General features: G+C 46.9%; 1 protein-coding gene across 2 annotated transcripts; it reads right to left on the bottom strand.

Annotated features, from left to right (window-relative positions):
- Positions 1 to 539: 539 nt before the first annotated feature.
- elavl2 (ELAV like neuron-specific RNA binding protein 2) lies at positions 540 to 22,884 on the bottom strand. 2 transcript variants are annotated; one of them, XM_027029821.3, is made up of 8 exons: positions 22,380 to 22,884; positions 14,177 to 14,267; positions 12,529 to 12,772; positions 7,036 to 7,139; positions 4,581 to 4,734; positions 2,565 to 2,790; positions 2,258 to 2,296; positions 540 to 940 (listed from the first exon to the last, which is right to left on the bottom strand). In XM_027029821.3, exons 2-8 carry the CDS (start codon positions 14,246 to 14,248, stop codon positions 613 to 615), a joined length of 1,167 nt encoding a protein of 388 aa, XP_026885622.2. In that variant the 5' UTR covers positions 14,249 to 14,267; positions 22,380 to 22,884; the 3' UTR covers positions 540 to 612. The 2 variants fall into 2 exon arrangements, with proteins under 2 accessions (XP_026885622.2, XP_026885621.2); XM_027029820.3 differs by having other exon boundaries at positions 540 to 943; positions 22,380 to 22,879.
- Positions 22,885 to 23,266: the final 382 nt, after the last annotated feature.

Genomic DNA, 23,266 nt, shown 5'->3' on the forward strand with positions numbered 1-23,266 from the left:
AATAGATGCTTTTTAAACCCACTTCAAAGAGGTTCGCAGCTCTTTGGCAAGGTACCGTTTTAAGAATTTTTTTTGTCTTTTTCCTAGTTTTACAATAAGTAACACTGAGCAGTAAACTAACTCATAATACAATAAACTAACGTTACCTCAAATCAACTGACAGATGCAGAAGTTGTTTACCAAATGTTATGCACATTAACCAATGAACTCAGGATATTAAAAGGGAAAGGGGTATTGGGAAGAAAAATCAAGTTAAACAATTACCCACCAGACACGACAACAACCCACATATGCCATCATCCACCTTTTGTTTTTTTTCTTGTCTGACGACCAACAAAGAGTGGTGTGGGAGGGTGGTGGAAAAAAACAAACAAAAAAACCCCCAAACCCAACCCCCCCCCCCCCCCAAACCTCACATCAGATACTAAATGCAGTTTTCCTCCATAACACTGATTTGCAAAATCGTAGTTCTCACTCGTGTAGAAAGTTTACTGTATGCGTCAACAATTCCCCACCCCCCCACCCCTCCCCTCGCCGCCTGACCCGATCCACTCCCTCTCTCTGGCAGAGTTTTCCGGACACTCGGCGTGATCAGGAGTCTGCCACGGATGCTCAGGCTTTGTGCGTTTTGTTAGTTTTGAACGAGACCTGCAGGACGCGGTCACCGAGGCGATAGCCGTTGAGGCTGGCGATTGCCATGGCAGCCTCGTCGTAGTTGGTCATGGTGACGAAGCCGAAGCCCTTGCACTTGTTGGTGCTGAAGTCGCGGATCACCTTCACATTCGTCACGGCGCCGAATGGGCCGAACATCTGCCACAGGATGCTCTCATCGGCGTCAGGCGCCAGGTTGTACACGAATATGCACCAGCCCGTGCCCGCGTGCCCGGGAATGTTGATGCCCGCCAAGCTGGTGACCCCATCAATGGCCATGGGAGAAAACCTACTGCAAAAAAAGAGTTAAAGCATGGGTACATGGGACAGACGCAGTTTAGCTGAAGGGTCACGCATTGCAGATGAGGGCTCTACCCTTGCCATTACAAACGAAGAACCAGACTTCTCATGCTACAATCCCAGACCGACAGGTCATACTGCAGTTAGGGAAGAAGCTCCCATTTCTGCCATCTTGGAAGATAAAGATAACGAAACTAGAGAAAAATGAAACTGGGAAAACTTGCACAGAAGCTATAAATTTTTTTAAAAAATTGTACAAATAAAACCCACAATTTCAGAGCCCTCTGCACAACCATGAACGATTTGATGCATTGAGAGGAGACAAACGGGGGGGGGGGGGGGGGGGGGGGGGGGTGCAGTATCTAGCGCAGAACTGAGCATGGTGTGGACTGAGCAGAATACAGCAGGTCATGAATTATTTCAGCAGGTTTCAGATTAGATCACACGCTTGGCTAAGCTCCGCTCAGCACTCGCATCCTGACAGGTGTGCCACGAACGTCACACATTTCTAGAGAGATTCTCCGAGAGGCAGCTGTAGAGGGCAGGCAAGGAGAGGGCGAGACAGAAGAAACGTGGAGCTCCATTTTGTTCTGGTGAAACGCAACCAAGAACGTGCCTCCACCAAGGACCTTCCCCGCTCGTGGACGGGGTGCGTGCAAAGGCATGCGAGTGAGCATGGACGGCTTTAGTTCAACATCTCCCGTATTAGAAACGTACGAGGTCTTCCGAAAAAAAAATAAGAAAAATATCACAGATGCTGTCCAAGCACGCCAGACGACCGACCGCAGACATTTACTACCCAAATTCAGCGAACGCCCTTCACGATGGACAGCTGAAATATAGCAGACGAGTGTCTCCAGGACCTGGAGCAGTGTTTAAGATGCACATCCAGTTGTTGGGACTACGTGTGCAAATGGAAGCCTGGGGGTCTGGCCGGGTGAAGGTCAAAAGATGCCGTTACTATGCTGGCAGCGGCGTGCAGAAAGCCACGGGCTCGTGAGGGTCTCGTGCAATTCCGTCGGGCCGATGCTGGAGTGAACGCGACGGTCACGTGAACGTCAGTAGACGTTCTGCTGTCAGCTTGAATCAGAAACCAAAAGAAAACTGTGGCACGGCGCAAGACGGACGCGCGCGCTCCCCAGCCCCCGGGGGACGGGACGACACCAGCACAGAGCAAGACACTGAGCTAGCCTTCAGATGAGCAACACAACGAACGAACTGAAAATTGCACATGGGACAGAACACAGCACTAGTCCATAAAACAGCCGGGTTAAGGGTCAAAACAGGTGTACACAACTCCATTTACCTTTTCACTCCATAAGCCATGTTCAACAGGTTGTCCAACCTACAAAAACAAACAAAACCCCCCCCCCCCCCCCAAAAAAACAGCAGTTAGCTCATTCACATCAGGAAAGGGCAGACAACTGTTGACTGTTAGTAACCACATGACCGAGATGAACACGAATACCTCGTCTGTTACTTAAGAGGTTGCTAGATGGTAAAAGCCAAAAACTACATGCATGGCCTTGTGTATGAACACCTGGATTGACGGATGTACTCGCATGCAGCCCACAAAGGAAAGGGACTCATTAGGGTGGAAGGCAGTGTGTTACCTGAACCGCTGAGCCTGCTGGGTCAGGGGCCCTGGGTACCGCCTGTTGGGTGACTGGTACAGCTGCGACAAGAGAGCCTGGCTGGTCTTCTGGCTGGGGTTGTTGGCGAACTTCACCGTGATTGGCTCTGTGGCGCCGGGTGGCTTCTGCCCGTTCAGACCCTTGATGGCCTCCTCGGCCTCCACCCGCCGGTCGAAGCGGATGAAGCCCACGCCACGAGACACACCTGCACGGATAGAGGCGAACCCACGGCTCAGATGTGTAGACACTTTGGGTTCTGCCTTAGCACACTGGTGGGCTCACAGCAATAAGATATGTACAGCACACAAAAATAGATTTGGATGATGTATACACCTTAAGGTAGATGTATAACTCCATTTCAGGAGGACCAATATTCAAGATTTCCACTCAAGTGTCATATTGCTGGACTTTTCTTGACTTTCACCAACTTAAAAATCTGAATTCCCATGACCTGTAATGATTGGAAAACCAGGCCATCTTTGTTGAATGGGTGTGGGAAAATTAAAGTAACCATAACCACCAAATACTGGATATGCACGATACAAAAAAAAAGGATCAAACCTCCTGACTTTCTGTGTCTGGAATAGACATTTTAAAATTCCATGATATTCCAGAGTTTCTGTGACCTGTGGGAACCCTGAATATCCAGCAGAGTGCAATTCCTGTACTAATCTAACAGCTCTGACGTAGATAATCAGCAGCACGCGAACATTGGAGCCAGGCATTTTGGAACTTTAGTGCGGGACAAACGAACCCCGAGAGCTGCTCCCTCTGTTCAGTAAGCCAAGCGGCCATCTCCTGACCGGCGGAGAGCAGATAAGGGACAGAGTGGCAGGGAAAGCAGAGAGCTTTACTACACAAGGACGACCCACGGGGGACTCCGTTTGGCCCAGATGCTGCACCTAACCGTCTGTGCGGGGGGGAAAGACGGAAGACGAGCACACATCGCGCTTACCTAGCAATGTACTGTGGTAAAGGGAGAACCCCCCCCCCCAAAAAAACCCCACACAAGGAAAACCAGGTACATTTGAGCACTTTTGAAGTTATTAGACAGCTAGGTGTCTGCGCTGTGGCCGCAGCAAGAATGGGTAACGACTCCATGTCTAGCCCTTCACCTACTAGATCACCAGCACGCTGATCCAACACCGAGCATTACCTACAGTGCTCGCAGGGGGCAACACTTGGGTGCAAACGCCTAAAGACCCCTTAATGACATTGCAGAGTTGCTTTAACCGCTTAATTCTACCTGCTGGATCGAGGGCTAATTTTCAAAGTCTAGCAGCTGCGACAAAATCCTGGGGAGCACTCATCCTTTCTGGAACTGGACTGCCCGCCTCTGCTGGCAGAGACGGTGCATCCATTACACCAGCCAATGGCAACGACTGCATGCTTTAATGTAGAGGGGAGCAGAGGAGAGATCGAAAGTGGGGGAGTGGAAGAGGGAGCGAGACAGACCTGGTACTCTAGACACGGAGAGCAGAACGACTAAATTCATTTGAAATCTTCCTGTGAAACAGGCATTAACCCAGCACCCGGGGCTACAGCGGGGGGGAACGAGAGCGAGGGAGAAGGAGAGAAGGTGGGGTTCATTACCGAGTGAGCCTTTCTCTACTCCAAAACCCATTTCACATTTCATCCATCTATGCATATGTATGACCCTGCTGAGAAATTGCACACTTTTTGGTGTGGGGGAGGGAGCCGAGCCGCAGTGCCGGCGTCGTCCTCCAGGAGGAAAGGCGGTGCAGTGATTTTTGGTGCGTTTCGGGCCTTCAGGTGTAAAGCAACATTAGCCAAGGCATTAACCCAGTTTAACAGGGGACGGGAGTGTGGTGGTGGCAGCATTTCAGAGTGCAGGACACCAGCCGCCTGCACGCATGACGGCAGAGTCCCGGCGACCCATGCTCAGCTCCCAGCAAACCAAGACAGCGTGCGGTGCGTCGCGTGCGTGTCCCGCAGGCGACCTCACTGAGGTGTCGAGCCTGGCAGAGCGCTCACCTGTGACCTGGTCCACGAGGATGCGCGAGGTGATGATGCGGCCGTACTGCGAGAAGAGCTGCTCCAGCTCCTTCTGGGTCATGGTTTTGGGCAGGCCGCTGACGTACAGGTTGGCGTCCCTAATGGAGGCTGAGCTTGGGCGGGCGTACGACACCTGCCAACAGAGACGCATTCGTTACGCACTGCTCGCCGACGCGCCTCTCAGAGGAGAGAAGAGCAAGCGATGGCAAAAACCACTCTAGAAATCAAACCAGATCAAGGCTGCCGCTACAGTTCAGGAAGTGAATCAGGGCAGAGCAGAACTCGAGCTTCTCGAGACCCTGGAAAACGGGCGAGTTATGGTTTCAGTTCCACGCATGATGCAACGGCGGCTGCCAGTCCGTGCTAAGAGTTGTCACACGCTCGCTTTCTAGTTCTCACTTTCAGCCTCCTCAACAGCAGACCCGGTGGAAATCCTCAACTTTTGATGCAGCAACTTTGTGAAAACCCATCGTTAAATTTAGCCACATGAAGCTCTAACAGGACCACTCACAAACGAATAAATAAATAAAAACAACTGATAAGAGCCTGTTCTCACTTGTGCCTCTAAGCTATCGATGCAATCACACCCAACAACTGTCTATTGAGAGAGACGACTTTGGAACAGATGGAGATATTTATACAACACTGACGACTACAACACCTCCAAACTGTGTTGCTGCTGAAAGACCAACCGAATCCCACAACTCAAACAGCCCCAAGAACAAGCATATGCTAAGCAGCTTTTGGCAATTTAACTAAAAGTGTTCTTTTATTTCAACATGAAACAAACTGAGCTCAATAATTAAGCACTTTCACAGCAACAGTTTAGTCCCCAAAATTAAGTATTAAAAGGAGTGTCCCCCCCATCCCCCCAAAAAACACCCAATTGTGAAAACTGGACCCTCATTTTAACTAATCTCGGACACCATTACACTAAGCTATAATGTGCATTTGTGATCCACATTTACAAACACGTCTTAACCCTACTACAGAATGCAATCAAATGCTATTCTAGCAGGATTACACCTGTCGACTGTGACCCCCCCCCCCCCCCCAACACCACTTCACAAAATACCTGCAGGAGCGTCACAATGCAGTTAATTAAAACTGCAGCTGTTAAATATGAAAAGTGCATTTTTCTAAGTGCTGGAACACAGACAGCTGGTAAGCACGTACAGTGGTTATGAAAGGCGTCCCCGTATCCACGGAGACGCACGCCGTAGGAGGAAGGACAAGCCACCAGATCTTACCCCTTAGCAAATGCAACCATTTTTACTTTGATCATCAAACATGAGCACTGAATGCTTCTACTCATATATACATATTAAATATAAAATAATTATGTGCATGTGTATATGTATGTACACACGCGCGCACGTCTCCCCCACGTTGGCTAAAGAAAGCAGATCTCATCACAATTCGAGGGCTCTGAACGGCAAGTGCATGCATTGTAGGCAGAAGTGCTGAGGTCAGTTAAATAGCAGGAGAACGCTAGCGTTAAAAGCCACCACCTACGCCCGCCCCACTCTCCTGCAGTGTGACGGGGCGCAGGGCTCATCTGCATGAATTTGCTCACCGCACTGGCAGACGCTAAACGACGACACCTGGCCGGCCTGCTCCGGTGCCCTGCCTGATGGACAGTGGCAATAAAATTTTCGGAATTAAAGCAGCAAATGGGGATCACCGTCTCCCCACCAAGGGGGAACACCCCATCACCCAATACCTTAATATGCCCCCCCTCCCTTATGCCCGGCACCCCTCTGACTCATCCAACATGTGCCTCAGCAGCCCACAGTACATCGTGTGTTAACCTTTATTGCAATGTTCTTTGCTTTCATAGTAAAAACCACAAAAATGAGACCTCTACCAAAAAAATTAACTCACTAGCCAAGCTGCCTGCTGTGGGCAACCTGACCGAGGATGGATAATATGAAGGAGTGGGCCTCGATCATGTAACGGCGCCTGCGCGATTCAAAAAACAACCACGCCCAAATCCCATCGACGGCTCACGAGTGTGGCTGTAATGTGCCGTAAGGCACAGTCGTATGACTTTACGACGTAATCGCAACAGCGTCTCTGGCCACTGCGCAGCCCTCTAGCCTTCATCTCGGTCTACCAGACGTCCACACGCAGTTTATTCCACGTCAGCACGGACGGCAGGGTAGGTTTACTAGCAGTCTCACAGGTAGGAAGTGTACCAGCGCCACAGGAACCCAGGAGTGGTTGAAGCAGACCTTCGAAAATTAAACCGCTGCTGTGACACGGTCGTCCCCGCCCACGCCCGGCGCATCGATACAGAACAGTCGCAGTGCAGCACATTTGCCCATGCTGCGCCGCGCACGCCCGAGCAATTCTCCCGCTGCGCTTTCAAATGTTCTGCACTGAGTGGTGCTGAATGCAGAGAGGAGCATGTTCGCTTTCAGATTCGTCTTACCTTGATTGTTTTGGTCTGCAGTCTCAGTCCATTTAGAGTGTTGATGGCCTTTTCTGCATCTTTAGGGTCCACGTAGTTCACAAACCCATAACCCAGACTCTGGCCTGAGAGGGGGAGGAAACACATGAGTACAAAAAAGTTGGTTTCAAACCCTCAAAACTCACCATTTAGCTGCAACGCGGAGGGGGGGCGCAAATGTGACTTGGAAAAATGTCCTTCCTCGTGGTCCAACAGACATGGCAGTTCTCCCAGTTCACCACTCCCCGTCCCCAGTGACAAGTTCACTGACGGACAACCCTGCTCAGGAATAGTTTTGCCTTCAGGGCTGCTGTAATGAATTTGGGAGGGGTGCCGGACACCTTGACAGTCTCGGCTGTGACTCATCACGCCCCTGAGCTGAGCAATAAAGATCAACAGGGTCTCAAATAATTTCAAATCTTAGTCTCCCCGAGAAAAATAAACGCATAAATGAGACCAGACGCCCACTCCCTCCTGAAACATGCTAGCGATGCGATTTCCTCGGCTGCCCACGCCAGAGGAGACGCAGCCGCCAAGCTCAGCCGCTCGGGGTCACCCCAGCCGCCTCCGCCGAAGCAGGCCCCGCACGGCTGTAGACGGACACCGCGCCAGGGATCACAACCGCCGCCACCACTCCGCCAAGAAAAAAGAGCAACGGGAGGGAACGCTGTGCTGGGAAGAGACGGCACCGTTCAGTGGAGGAGATGGAACGCTCGCTGCCGTCCTGACTTCAGGCCGCTGGTATTCCTAGTCAACAGGAGCACAGAAGCAACCGTTCCCCATTACTCCCATTCAAGTTGTTGTACTCCAATCTGTGCGTTAAGGACAGTCATGCTCCACTTAGACTTACATTTGATCATGTCACCATTTTCAAAGAGGCACATTCATAAAGACTCTTCCCCCCCCCCCCTTATTAAAAACCCCAGTAGCAGACAGGACAACTCTTAAATATAACTAAAACGGTCTGAAGTACCTGCACATACCCGAGCTTCCAAACAGCAGAGGCTTGCAGCAGAGTTTAACGGCCATTCGGCTGTAGGTTTTTAACCTCCACGAAATACAATGAAGCAGGCACCCTAAGCCTTTTGCAATAGGAAGTAAACCTGGTCTGGTTGAAAAAGTACACACATACACACACAAAAGAAGCTAGTACATTAAAAGGTGAGCCAGCTGGACGTAATGGCCGAGTAGTAATCTGCCACTCGTGCAGTTCCTTGTCCTAGCGAACCTCAGCAGTTGCCTGAGCAAACCGGCCGTTTCAGCAGGGTCTGGGCCAGCTACGCCAAGGCCAAATGCATTGCCAAGCCAAAATGGTTCGTGCACAGAATCCAGAGTCCCGTTTAAAATGAGTCGAACAGCTCAGCCAAGAAGGCCAAGGAGGAAAGCTACGCTTCCCACCATGTTAAAACGGGTAGGAAAAAATGCGGCACAGCGCAGTTTAAAGTCTTGCTGAAGAGTGCGATGGCATGACGCGGACTGGAACGAATGCAGAATTAATAGGCTTGATCTGCAAAACTTCAGAGGCAGGGAATAAACCTAGTAAAATATTGAAATAATTATAAGCAAGAGATTGGCAAATTACCAGTATTACCTTCACTTGGGGACAAACTGCGAAACAGAGCCAATTTTAAAACACACAGGGAATGTTGCTTACCTCCCCTTCTGCCAACGAATACATCGTTTTGGTTTTTTGCCCTTTTAAAAAAAAAAAAAAAAAAAAAAAAAAAGTTAGCAAACAAATGTATACGTTACTGATTTGTTGCTGTGGTAACCAACAGGTTGAACCCTTGATGTTATTTGTGCTTTTAACATCTACACAGTCCAGTCAGTGACCTCCAGCTTGGTGACGGAGTCATACGTTGGATCCTGCTGGCTGCTTCCCGAGGCATTGCCAGACTGCTCCGGAACGTCCCCTCGCGTCCATGCCCGACAGAGCTATCGGAGCACGGGCACTATGCAAGAGAAGGCCAGGAAAAACGGGAGCGTGCCAGTCATCCGTACCCCCTAGGGATAAACGGCCTACACACTCAATCCACTTTTTTGGGCTACAACCAAAAGCTCCAGTTAGTGCCAGAATGTACCCTTTTTAAAAAAATAAAATGGCCTTGAGATTTACCCTAGGATTCCAGGAGATCCACGAGAGATTAAGCATAACTGGGCTTACTCCGAGGTTAATGGCAAATTAAATTTACGTCTTGACAAGGGAACACCTCGATTATAAGCAAGGTTGAAGCCCCACCCTCACCCCTGTCCCCAAGAAGAGAGGAACACGGTGATGCAGTCCATGTCATCATACCACACCCCTCACAAGCAGAAGACCCTGCTTTAGGTGTGAAGGGAGGTACAATTTAAATAGCACTGCAGGGTATCCATGCTACATCTTGAGAAAAAGTAATCAGAAAAGGAGGAAGACAACCAATCCCCCAGCTGCCCTTCATTTTTTACCGATACAGCCCACCTAAAAAGATACCTCTGCAGAATTAAACAAAAGAGAATTAAAAGGACACAGCAGCCTGGAATAAAGCCACAGTGCATGCAGGTCTTTATATTTATACATATGTTTAAAAAGCAGCCTTGAAATGGCGGTAACGCAGGCACACCGTTATATAAGCTGCAGGGATAAACTGACTGCAGTAAACTCAAGCAACCTTGCTTTACACGAGGGCCTTCAGGGAGAGGGAAAGTTAAACATGGACAATGCAGCTCGTGTCAGACAGGAGCTCTGGGGGAGGGGGAGGGGCCCCCAACACAGTTAGACCACCACACTTCCCAAGCTCAACCAACGGCAAGCAACCTGAAAATATATACAAGTCCCCCCCCGACTCTAGAGCATCAGTACACTCGGATTCAAGAGAAGCTACAAGTACATCATTACACCATACATCATAAGGTTTTAATACAGTAGCCTTCAGCCAATAAACAATGTGAAATCTTGCTATAATTAGGTGACAACTTATTGTTCTGTTGCTTTGTCACATAGCATTACATCATGTCTTATTCAACCATCTCCTTTGTACAAGCGGCATAACCTATGCTTCATTAAACATTTGAACAGAAAAAGATTGCATTTAATTTATGGCCACAAACATGACCAAATTAACTACAAACCTTTCCAAATTCCACATGAAAAGATGAGATTTTAAAGCTGCCATGGTTAGACTCGAGAAATAGAAACGACTGCAGGTCCCAGGCCTCAACATCACTTTGCATTTTGTGAAATGTCAACATTGCTAGCCAAACAAACAAGGATCATCTCTCTCGTATAGTACCGTCAGGATATAGTGACAGCTATAGCAAATGAGTTGTTTTTATATGGGTTACCTACTCCTGCTTCAAGTGTGGCAAAGGATGCTGGAATACTTGCAAATGATGCAAAGAAATTCCAGTGCATGTGACCCACTTGGATGGTTATACTTCAGTATGGCAAATAACGGTTTCAATCCAGACAAATGTTAACCACATTTTTTTTATTTTATGTAAAGTTCCACAAGTACACCGCCCCCCCCAGCAAACAAACTGCTGCCATGAGTACAATGCAAAATGCTTGTTGGCATGAAGGCCTTAAAACGAAAAGCATATTTATAGCAGTGCGTTCATGTCTGAACCAGTCTGTTAAATATATATACACACAAACCAAAGCCAGTTTAACAGTTTTTTTTTTTTTTTTTGTTTTTTTTTTAAATTCCTGAATCCAGATTCATCTTTTAAATTGTGACTCCCACAGAGATGCAGAAGTTTGCTTAAGCTCACTCCTCACACCAGTCTAACGTACGGCCTAGCAAACGTACTCACTCCATTTCAGGAATAACCAACAGCACCACTTCATATTACACATCAAATAAAGCATTTCCCTTCACCACATATGTTGGGGGTGGGGGCAACAATCAGACTTAACGCCTGAAATAAAATCTGTTCCTGTCAACATATGAGCAGACCAATCACTGCCTCTTTTCTAAAGCTGGAGATCAAATCAGCAGAGGCACTTGAGGGCGGGGACCATTGTCAGCAGCGAGCAGAACCCCCCGCTGCTCGCTCCACACATGCACACATTAAAAACAAGCTTGACTGCAAATGGCTGTTTGTATTACAACAGTGCTCAACAAGGCCTGAAGCAACAAATGCAACAAACTTCAGACTCTAGATTTCTGAGCCCTGTACTTCAAATATGACCGATCTGATCAAAAAATGATTCCGACCAGCACAAAATCCAATAACTGATAAAAGCCTCATATTTAAAATTAGTTCATGGTGTTCTCCGGGATCTAATTAACGGGTTTGCTGTAAAATGATAGCCTAAGGAAGATGCTGTACTAAGGAGAATATTTAGGCATTTATCGGTACCACAACCTCATCACTAAAAAACAGTGTAGTGCCCCCACAGATCTGCAAACCCCAAAAGTGATGCATTCAGAGATTAACAAGGCGTTGCACGGGTTGAAGACGACTGTTAACGCTCAGTTAATAAACCCAAAGCCTTCCGGTATCGATGGCCTAGCTGCAGCATATAGACAGTGCCTCATTTCTTGCAACACTCCAATGACCATTAGCCACAATCAATTGGACTTTATTTTAAATCTTTTCGGTAACGAACACACAAAAGTGGGGGTGCAACAGGCTGGTAATGAAAAGATGGAAACAGGGGACCACCAGGCGAGCTTGAAACGCAGATACGTTTATGTCTAACAAAGCTGCAAATACATTCCCAACTCTACTGGGCAGCTTGAAACCAGGAGGTTTTTAATAAATGATTCTGTGCCTAGCAGAGCAATTTATTATTTATATCACATTGAACTCTCAGCAAAACAAGTTAACAGTTGAGTAAGAGGCATGCAACTTTATTGCACACAGAATTAGTGGGGGGAACGACACACGAAATGGACACAGGCGCTTACAGCAGACAGCCACGCACAGAGACGGCCCAGCCACGCCCACGTCTCCCACAGAGGGCAGTGCCGAGGTGGAGCAGCTGACTGTGGGAGTCATGACCACGGAGAAGAGACTTAAACCTACAGCCAGATATTGAACAGCAGCCATGCGATGCCACTGAAGGCACAGCCGTCTTCAGCGTAAACTCAACAGCAGGGTATGGCTCTCATCGGGCCCATGATGCTCCGCTAAAGTAAAATGAAATTAAGTTAGGCTCCTTGTTGTGGTATGTACTATGAGGATCTGACTGCTGTTCCATTAGCACCTTAACAACGCCACACCTGCTACACGGTCCATGTTCCTTAACGGACGGTTCCGGCAGACATCACATCGCTGCCAATGAGGAATCTGGCATTATGCCAACGGCCACACGGCTATAAGGTTCAGTGATGGCAAAATCACAGACCATGTTTGGATTTGAAGGCTGGGATCAAGCATCAGGACCTCAGCTGATGAGCCAGACCTCATTAAAAAGCACAGTCAAGTAAAAAATAAATAGAATCCACCCAAGGAGGCTGAGCTGAGAGCCCACATGAATGTCTCACTCACCTGTGATTTTGTCTCGTACTAATTTGCAGGACTCGATCTCGCCGATACTCCCAAACAGACTCTTGAGCTCCTCCTGGGTCATGTTCTGGGGAAGGTAGTTCACTATGAGGTTCGTCTTACTGTCCTCCATACCAGGGGACTCCACAGGTGAGGAGCAGTTGTTGGAGATGGGGGCAGGACCGTTGCTCGTGTTGTTACAGGTCGGCCCATTGGACAGCTGTGTTTCCATGGCAGCGATTACCTGCTAAAGAATCCAAAGGGGGGGGGGGGGGTATCAAGTCAGAAAAACGGACACATCGTCTTCCCCATGTCATTTGTATTTGTCATCTTGAACAATTTTGCCTGTGGGTGCTGCCTTTGCATCTAAACATGACTGAATGTTTAGACTAACGACTCAGTCCTATTAAGTCAGATATGGGAAATAATTACTTTTTTGCTATTTAAGAGGTCCCCCGGTGAACACTTGTAAGGTCTGTGATATTTTACAAAATGTTAAGCTGCACTTTGCAGACTGCAGTCATTTCAGAAGATCTTAAAAGATTTAAAAGCTCGCTGAAAGTAAACAAACAGCCCCCTCCCCATACAGTAAGAGGGGGCCAATCAGCCGAGTCCTGCACGGCTTAACTGATCCAACGTCAGGAAGATCCCCCGTTAGACACACTGCTGTTTGACAATAGCAGCGTAATATCACTAATCTGCCATTTAACCACAATGATGAATGATGCACTCTTAATCTCAAAGCTTAGGGTTTTAAAACTTAATTTCATTAACTAAAACTCTGGTCGGGAGGTGGTGAAGTCCCAGACTTTACCACTCAGGTGTTGGTAATCTATATATGAACAAGAAACAAAAGGAAATAGGAAAGGTGGATTAGTCAAAAAGTGAAAGTACGCTGGTGAACATTTGGGGAAAATCTCCACCCAAAAGAAACGACGATGCACTATGCTAACCTACATCCACAAAACCACCATTTTACACGGGCATAAGATACCCACAGCCTTCACACCAATTAGCCAGTGAAAGAGCAGTCTTAAGCAACAGCACAAAATGTACTGAACTTCTATGAAGCAATGCATTTATCAAAGAACTCATGCTCCAAGACAATGCTTCAGGATAGGTGTGTCCTGCAGAAAACCTCTCTCGCAGCTGAACATGTGTGCAAAATCACATTAACATCACAGATGGGTAATATCCATCTACTGGGGGGTTGGGGGACCCCAAAAATTTCCTTCAGTTCTAATTTACCATTACCTCATTAACCAGTGCATGCACCATTGCCAAAGAAACATGGCCACCAGGGAAATAAATCGCCCTTTAAGCTGGCTTCAGTGTCATTGTGGCCCTGGCATCTTTGCAGGCCACTGCAATATGAGCTTAACTGCACAAATTAAACTTTCAAACACGCAAATGCATCGTCTATGTACATCGCTAATGTACAAGAGACAGTAAGGGGATGCATTGAGAAAGTGACAAATTACAGTCATTCAGTCCCACTGATGAGGAACTAGAAAATTTTGAAATATGCAACCTTGTGAATCCCACCAAGGGACATCTAGCACCACAGGAAATTGCCATATTTGGCCATGACATGAGAACACATAGGCAAGTGAGTGAGTAAACAAATAAATAAATAGGAAGTCCCACAGACCCCAGTCCAAGGTTCTGCCGCCCACGAGCCACTTCTAAGCAGAGATGCCACATCACACAGCCTGACTGCCATGCTAGTTTGAAGATGCCGTCTGTAATGTGGACACAGAAAGAACACACTGTGTTAGAGTGGACAGACACGTCAGACAGTCAGAGCAGATCATATCATTAAAGTAAGAGGGGAGGTGTTCACAGATAGTCAGGCGGGAGGAGGAGAACAGACGCGCACAAACACTCCTTTGACTCAAAACCAATGCAGTAACACTAAAGACAAGATTTAAGCAATCCGTCAGCCACGAAACCCAGAAACGAATCAGGAGGAACAGACGTTTTACTAACCAATGAACCCTCTGCACCACCACCCCCCCCCCCCCCCAAATGTGAATGACTAAATATACAAGATTCACAAGTGAGTGGAAATGGGACAGGGCTTTTGAAGTTGCTCATTTCTTCTTAACGAGTTAATCGGTTAAATGCTGGTCAGGTACGCTGTAGATGGCTCACGTCATGTTCAAGTGAATCTAAACACTCAAGAGGGTTAATCAGAATGCAGTGAGTCATCATGCATTGTGCACCATTCTGGAATACAATACAACAAACACATAGCATATTGGAGTGATTGCATGACACCTGAATGCACATGTACATATACAGGCCTAGAGATGAAGCATTATCTGCAACTCCGTGGGAATCCTTCGACAATAAGAAACTCTTGTGCGCCATTGTGCAAAAACAAAAACTAAAATTAGATTTATACTTATTCCTCTCCAGCCAGCCTTCTTGGTTTTAACCACGCCTGACAGCTGATGTGAGAGGGCAAATCGATCCAATTTCACCATCTTTGACTCGACTCTACAGGGGCTGGATCCTTTGCCTATGAAAACGCTCAATATGGCTAAAGGGAAAAAGAAATCTGACTGAGTCAGGCAAAACGCAGAACAAGGAGGAGACTGAACCACGTCTGCTTCCCTCCCCATACCAAAGCTCATTTCACCTTTAAACTGAACAGGATGCAACACATGGGCCCTCTTCTGTTTTACCAAAGCATCACCCCTCAAAAAAGAAGGGGGGAGGGGTGTCTGCTTATCTCCTGCTACAAGCTGCTCTCAGCACAGGAAACAAAGCAGTTTAAGCACAAGAATTGTGGAAGACAAATTGCCCTGTCTCCCATCACAGAACAGCACAACCCAGTCCGCACACCTCTCCCTCCAGAGAGAACCAGAGTTACGGCCCATGTCACCTTCAGCGGGAGCAGGGACGATCTCTGCTCTCACCACAACAGAGTCCTCGAACCGAACGTAGCCAGCAACCAGGTTCTCCGATCTGAAAAAGGGGACGCTCGCCAAAAAGACGCAATTAGAAGGCAAACGAACACAGGGTCATGAAGACAACCGAGTAGCATGCGGCGTCCCGTACGAAAGGCAAGAACTCTGTAGTTAGAGCGCCATGCCTCCTCAGAAAATGCTGCTCTCGCTTAAAAATAACGACAAGCGCACACAGGCAAGTATAAAGTACAAGGCACCCAAATAACGGGACATCATCTGGTGACTGGCCTGGCCTACTTGTGAAGAGCAGTCACTTGGAACTCGCATGCTTAGTTCCTTAACGGTAGACTAGAGCACAGCCACTCCAATTTGGCTTCCCTAGGAGACGGTGCAGGGACAGCATTAGTCAGTGCCAGGCTGAACAGAAGGACAGGGCCAGGGAGGCTCACTAGTGTGCCTCTCAAGCCGCTCCTTCGTACATCTCCTGCGCCACTGTGGGGGTAAAGGTTGGCAGATGCTTGACCACAGAGCTTTAAGTCTAAAACTAATAAAACTCAAATAACTAATTTCATTTTCAAAATGAGCTTGGGTGTTGAATGGTCAGGTGACAGCTTCATTAAAAGCTACTTGCCTAATTATATTCGCTACCACAGGCAACTTTCAGCTGCCAAGTATAAGATTATCCCACCACCCCCTGCAACATCTACGCCCCACCACAAACGAGCCCAAAGCCAACATAGACTTCCAATGCTAGTTCCCACACGCAATCGGGGTGCTAGTTCCCACAAGCAATCGGGGTGTGAGCAGGCGCATCGGCACACAGCACAACTCCGCCAACGTCTGTCCGGCAGGATCGGAGAAGCCGTCGGCATCCCACCACGCCATTCACACACATTCAAAACGTGACCAGAGTACACTGTAGCCAACACCCTCCAGAAAGGACTTGGGAAGACTTCTCCACAGTTAGCGTTCTGATGTTTTATGTAACTGATCCAAGTCGGCAGCAAACCTGCATGTAAATCCGGCCGTGAAACGTTGCCAAATCAGACTTCCAAGATGCTACTCATTCCAGAGGCCTGCACTGACAAATCACAACAGATGCTCTTGCAAAGCAGAGAATACTACCGATCAGAAGACTGCAAACAAGCAGACACCATTTTTACGTATACCATCTAGCATACAGTTTGGCCAAATGACCAGAAAGGCTGTAAATAAGTACTGATCGTCATCCTTTAACAGTTTGGCACCATTTAAAGATGTTACAGCTTCTGATGTGCAACCAGCTCACCGCTACACAGCGCAAGAAGCCACGGCGCGCTGGGGGTTAAAACCTGCGCGATTCAAATCGCAAGCTTGAAAACAGTCACACTTCTTGCCATCACCATGGGTGTTAAAACAAGCTGCGAGGCAAAAATAATCCAGAAAGGAGTGCCAAATGATCCGACACCCACGCGCTCAGCGCTCGGGTTAACAGCTCCTCTGCACTGCCATTCAGCACGCTCCTACGTGCCTGTCAAACCGCAGCGCCCTACAAAATGACTGAACGATGCATTGGGGCGGAGGGTGGACACGTGCATGACAAGGGGCAGGAAGCAGGCAGGTCTCGGGAGTGTCTCGGCTCCTAAACCTCACCTATGCGGTGACCATTGGGGAAATGACTTTCCTGCCAGGATTAAGGCATCTTGGCCATTTAATGCATTACATTTGGGCTCGGACCCCTGCGTGACTCAACTCTTCCTGATGCTTCCAAATTAATTTCTAGGGTTAGCTACTTCAAGATTGTAATTATAAAGTAGTTGGTTTAAACAAATTCATCAAAGGCTAATTTCTACACCAACCTGGGGCCAACTGTATAAGAACTTCTTAGTCAAGGCTTTATGTTTACATTAATAGCACTAAACCATCACAAACACTGCCAGAGGCATGCCTGTCAATCCAAAGCACTGTGCGAGAACACATGACCAGCAGTCCACCAGTACACAAAGAGTCCATAACTAGCATGCCTAGTGTTTACTTGACATCCTGCTACAACTAAACCTTTTTGGACAAATGCATAGAAAATTATGACAGTAATTCAACATATAAATACTTAAAACTAGAGCTCAAACACTTTCAGGACTAGCACAGTGTGGAGGGGGGGCTCGATGTCAGCCACAGCACCTCACTCACATCGTCATGCGAACATGGGGTGGAGGTGTTGTGTCCGATTCTCAAGGCCTCTTAGCAAGCTAACCTAGTTCTGATGGGGCCCTGTACGACTACGTCGCAGAGACGACAGCAGTTTCTCCCACTTACACCCCCCACCACATACGCACACCTACTCTCTCCTCCCTTCTTGAATCTCAAATGCTTACTCCGAGTACTTTATTTAGCAGGCAAACGCCAGGGCTCAAAGCATGAGAACAGCAGCATATGCCTGATGGTACAGAAAATGAACATTTGTGCACAAAAATAAATAATCTTCAAAAATGACCAAAACAGACTTCTAATCCAAAGACAGTTTTATAATTTCCTAGTACCTGCTCTTCTCAGAAAAGCAACATAATACTGCCTATAACCTGATAAGCATAGCTATTTTTAGCAGTCACCTATATAAACGGCCAGCTTAGAAATTTCACATCTGCTGAATAAAAGTATGGCCCACTGCTCATATGCACCTTGTGTCCATCTCTCTCCCCTGCAACAGTACAGCACGTGAGGGGGCTACACTCAGTCTCCACCTCCTGCTTCTATCCACTACAGAGGACCTGCAGTGTGTGTCAAACACCTGCACTCAAAAATATTACCAACACATGAGTGCACGCAGCCCACCGCCACCCTGCACTGCTTCTCAACACCTCAATATGGACACTGACATGATTAAAAGAAGAATGTAAACCTTTCAGTAAAGGGTCAGTTGGGGGAACCTACAATAATACTGACAGCGTTCGCAAGAGGCTGGTCACATTCCAGCAGAACAGAACAGCTGTTTCTTCAACTCCCAGTTTGACAGTAGATAAAAGAAACTGTAAACATAGACATATAATTAATAAATAAAAGTAGATGTACAAGTAAATCTAGAGTGTTATAAAACACTAATGAGGAAATGTCTGAGTTATCCCAACACCATGAACTTGTCTGAGCCTCCTCATCTCTAGAAATGACAACCAGGGTGCTCAAGCTTAGACACACCACCGTGTCCAAACGCATTTGGCCGGAGCAGCCGCACATCGTTAATGCCGATGGGAGTTCACGCCGGAGAGCATACGGTAGACGCATTAGCTTCAAGAGCCATTTACCACCACTGAAAAACGCTGACGTGACAGATGCTCAGGAATCACTAATCAATTTCAGCACCGGCAAGAGCGCACAAAGTACTCATGACCCCTGGGACGGGGTCGAGCAAAAGAGCCTACTGAAAATATTTCAAGCTTTATGTTCAGTGGTCAATAACCTAACCATTTCATATCCACTGATAAATGTGTTAATTAAGATGACATCCACTGTCCCTACCTGACCTGTCTGCATTTGACAGTCATTAAAAGTGAGAGGAAGTCTGTGATCACAGGAACTCTGTTAAAGCCCACTGGTTTACAGCCAGCAGCACTGGTAACAATCAGTGCTACTGTAAACAGAAGTCTGAGGAGTGCTTTGGAAAGATTTAATCCCTGTAACACAACAAAAGGCAAACATTTGCCTGTTTTGCCTTTCCTTTTGTAAAAGAGACCAACAATAGGATATGTTCATAACCAGTGAAGTCTGACTGTGTGCCAAATGTAGCTCCAAGAACAGTCCGAACCATTTAGCAATGGGGGTATGACTACTTGGTGGTGCGTTTTAAGGGTTAATGAAGCTGAGGAGGCTAATGGTAGAGGACCAAATATGGCCTCCATCTAAAGTTCCTTTTTTAATCAGTACAAATTCTGGTACAAGCATCTCTACAGGTACTGGAAGAACTTCAGTTCCAGCCACTGGATTATTAACATACAACAAAAAGCTCAATGAGCATTAAAGTAAAAATATTTCTAATTATAAACTGTTTATATTCGCTTTTTTATAGCACTTTTTTAGATCCGTTTCACAAGATATTACGTTAGGGAGGTGTTCAGGTCCGGTACTGGAGATGCACCGTCCTGCAAACTTTACTTCCAAACCTGATCCAACACACCTGGCGCTTATGAGACTCTACTAATGACTTGTAGGGCTGAACGTAAACTGCAATCAAAGTACTGGCCTACTTGCAGGCAGCTTCAGCAGAAAGCGCGACTTTATTTCGGAAATTTCGTAATAAACCGGAATTCTGAAAGCATGTTGATTCTCCCCCCCAACAGAAAGCAAAGTCGTGTGTGCGGGGCTTACAATGCAAGACATGTTTAAATTGTTGGCGATACTACCTAAAAGTTAACATATTGCTAAATAAAATCGCAACTGATCCAAAAGAGAAGCGACAGTTTTAAACGTTTTAAACAAGCATTCAGGTACTTTTCGGACTCGCTTGGCTTTTAGCTAGCCAACCACTCAAATGTATGAATATCAGCCTAAATGAGGCTTGTTTGCTACATTAGCCAGCGGATAACTTGCTTCCTCCCGACAAACACTTAAACGTAGCCCGTCTACGTTAATATCTAAATGCAAATTTAATATAGTTATGCAAAAATAAACGGAGGATCGTTAAATTAGCGCCACCATGCAACACTGATTAAAAATTCGCCCCATTTCAGTAGCTAGCTATCGCGGCAATGCATTAGCAGACTGCAGTTTTCGGCCACACTGACAAATTAAAAAAGTGAATACTAGATCAACTATTTGAGTATTTAAAAGTAACGCCACACCAAATCTGCAACCTAGCTTGGCTAACCTAACCATAGATAACGCCAGCGTTAACAGCTAAAAGGAACGGCATTTAACGTGTGTATATGACCATTTCAGGTAAGGTGGTTATCTAACCGCACCTAAACCATTCTCACCAGAAATGTTAAATCCGTTAATCTCGTAGCCGAGCTAGCAGCTAGCTACTGGAACACCTGAGTAAAATACGATAACTAGCCAGCAAGCTATCAGGCAGCGTTAGCCAACCACTAGACAAGCTTGGTTTTAATTTTAACGTGATCAAGACAATACAAAGGGCTTCTGCTAAAACGTATTAACATATTGCACGTCCCCAACCACACCGCCCTGGACACATTTCCCAAATATGTAGGTTAGTTTTCCATCTCCAATTATCCACTACAGCGGTGTTAGCGCTAGCCCGGCTAGCGCTATCGCGCAAGTAACTAGCAAGCCACTATAGTTCTCACGGCGAAAACGAAAAAAAGGTGCTACAGCGTATACTGTACACACCGCTTCTGTGCTTAAATTAATTTCCCTTTCTTACCGTAGTCGATAAACACAGCGAGCTGCGGTCTTTAGCTAGCTATGAACGGAGTTCCATAAACGCGCAGGTAGTTTAGCGACGGTAGCCTGGCAACGGCTTCGCGGAGAAAGAACGGTGGCGGGAAAAGTACGCGCCTAAATAAACTGACACGCCAATAATAATGGAAAATCATGAGTTTTGTCTGCGTAATTGGACAAGTGGTGGTATGCTGGGATCAAAAAGAGGGAGACGTTAATTCCCCACAGGTGCTGCGCATTAGGAGCAGACTCATCACGCCCTGTGTTGTAGTAGAGCCCCAATATCGGACTCCTTGTCGTGTATGAAATCATGGGCGGGTTCTCGTTAACACGTCAAGACATAAAAGATCCTTTGCATAAAAAAAAAAAACCCCAATAAAAAAACCCAAAAAAACCCAAAACAAAGACAACGTTTAGTAAGACCAAGGAATGGGGCGCGCGTTGCTCGAGCTCACCTCTAAATATTTAAATGAAGGCTTTTAGGTGCCACCCTGCTGGACTGATCATCAGCAGGTTGTATGTTACTTATGCGCCACACGCTACATGAAATCTTCAGCGTAAACGTTGCAGTCCTACCATAATAAAACAGCAAGGAGTCAACTTTTGTTGCGAATCGGCAACTAACCGGACGACGGGCTACTTAATCCCAACTCCCCGGGTGAAGCAGTAGCGGCTGCAAGTATTCAGGCGGTGGAGGCACGGCAGCCCATTGCTGACATTCGTAAAAGCCCTCTGCGGACACCCATTTGGCTGTGCAGAGAAAATGGCCTTAAGACAAAGACTCCTAGATTCAAGGGAATACACCCCCCCCCCCCCATAGGACTATGGCAAGACATTTTTCTCATTAAGACAACACTGATTTTAAAGCGTTCTGGAGATAGTTCTAAAAAAGTATTTTAGGCCAATAGGGTAGCACCTTTATTGAAAGTCTCAGAACTGGATATTGGGGTTTATGAAAATTATGACCTCTTGCTTCGACAGCCATGTAAAACTTGGTAATTATTCACTAAAAAAGAGCCGCTTGTTCAACAAATGCGCTTTTGTTAAGATCGTGTGACCTAATCTGACACAATCTCTTTTTGTTTTATGCGAGAGCATCAATAATGACGGCCTCGTCTAATGGCAGTAATCAAGCATCACCAGATAAGGAACCGCGGTACTAATTCCCCAGCCTGTTTGTGTGTGCGGATCGTATGGCCTGTGCTCAGCTCTTCACAACGTGCCCCGGAGACGCCGTCCTGAACGGTGGCGACACGGCGAAGGCGTGCAGCAGAGACGGATCTCAGCCCCGCTACTCTAGCGTTGATTCAGCGCCCTCAAGGACGGTTTGAACATTCACGTTACGAGGCTGCGGTCAGCACGCCGTTCCGTGCCCTGGCCGGTTTACCGAATCCATTCAACGCAACGGAGACCGGAGACGCACGTTGTCATGCCCGGGAGACAACCATGAATGCGTTTAAAGGGCCGCCGGCAAACAGGTTATCCGAGCCGAAAGTCGCCAAGCGGAGAGCTCCGTCAACGCACAGCTGTTTGATCATTTGCAGAAATGGATTCATAAAAATGTCTTACCGTCTCTATAAAGGCAAAGTTACGGATGTCCACTGCGAAATATGCCTCTTAAAAAAAAAAAAGCAAAAAAAAAAAAAAAGCAATAAACCAAGACAGCTTAGTTCAGTAGACTACTGAAAAACGAATCCCGTTCGTATCTGAAACTTGCGATTAGCTATAAAATAATCAATGCATTAAAACAGTTCAAATGAAATGTTTATTGGAAAAGAAAAGGCATAAATGCTCTCAGGGAAACAAAAGGGAAAAAATAACAGAAGAAATAAAATAATTAACCAAATAATTAAAAAGCCGACTTGTGTCTCGTTCTTCACAGGGTCCCCTCACTAAATCGCGACATCACGGTGTGAAATTCTAACATATGCGGAGAACGTCTTTAAGGAGCAAGATAGTCCTAGCTGGGAATATATACGGCGCCGTATCACAGCACTAGACCTCTCCGCTATCGTAGCGTTTCATCCATTCAGCCGACGCACACGCGGACGTATACTCCTCCGACGTGATGTTTTCAGGTACCCGATTCAATTGGCCTGTCGCGTTTCCTCGTCGGGACGTCCGCCCCGCCCACATTGACATGCTACTGGTCCCATGTTTTGTCAATCACGTTGATAAGGCTCTGAAATGGTTAATGAGATACACTCACAAGGACTGTGCGCGTCAAAATTAGGTGTTAGACTCTGCCAGATATTTTGTTTTGCTCCTCCAAGGAAATACTGAAAATGATACTGCTCTATTTAGTAGACCTAGTTTATTATTATTATTTATTTTGCATCAGAGTAGTTCTTCCTTTCTTTCAGGTAAAGGCCGTGGTGACGTGACGATAGTTTAACCTTGATGTACGACACTTTTTAGGCACGGTAGCTGCCCGGAGGATGGGCGGTTGTTGCCAA

Source organism: Electrophorus electricus, chromosome 5 (assembly GCF_041902795.1).
Source record: "Electrophorus electricus isolate QZ-2024a chromosome 5, ASM4190279v1, whole genome shotgun sequence".
NCBI classification, from domain to species: Eukaryota; Metazoa; Chordata; class Actinopteri; order Gymnotiformes; family Gymnotidae; genus Electrophorus; species Electrophorus electricus.

What these genes read in the sequence shown, in the direction of transcription:
- elavl2 (XM_027029820.3), bottom strand. Translation starts at nt 14,248, where the DNA reads ATGGCAGTCAGGCTGTGTGATGTGGCATCTCTGCTTAGAAGTGGCTCG. An exon ending in AGTACGAGACAAAATCACAG is followed by an intron (nt 7,140 to 12,528) that starts GTGAGTGAGACA and finishes TCCCCCTCTCAG; the next exon opens with GCCAGAGTCTGGGTTATGGG. An exon ending in ATGGCTTATGGAGTGAAAAG is followed by an intron (nt 944 to 2,257) that starts GTAAATGGAGTT and finishes CTTTTTTTGCAG; the next exon opens with TAGGTTTTCTCCCATGGCCA.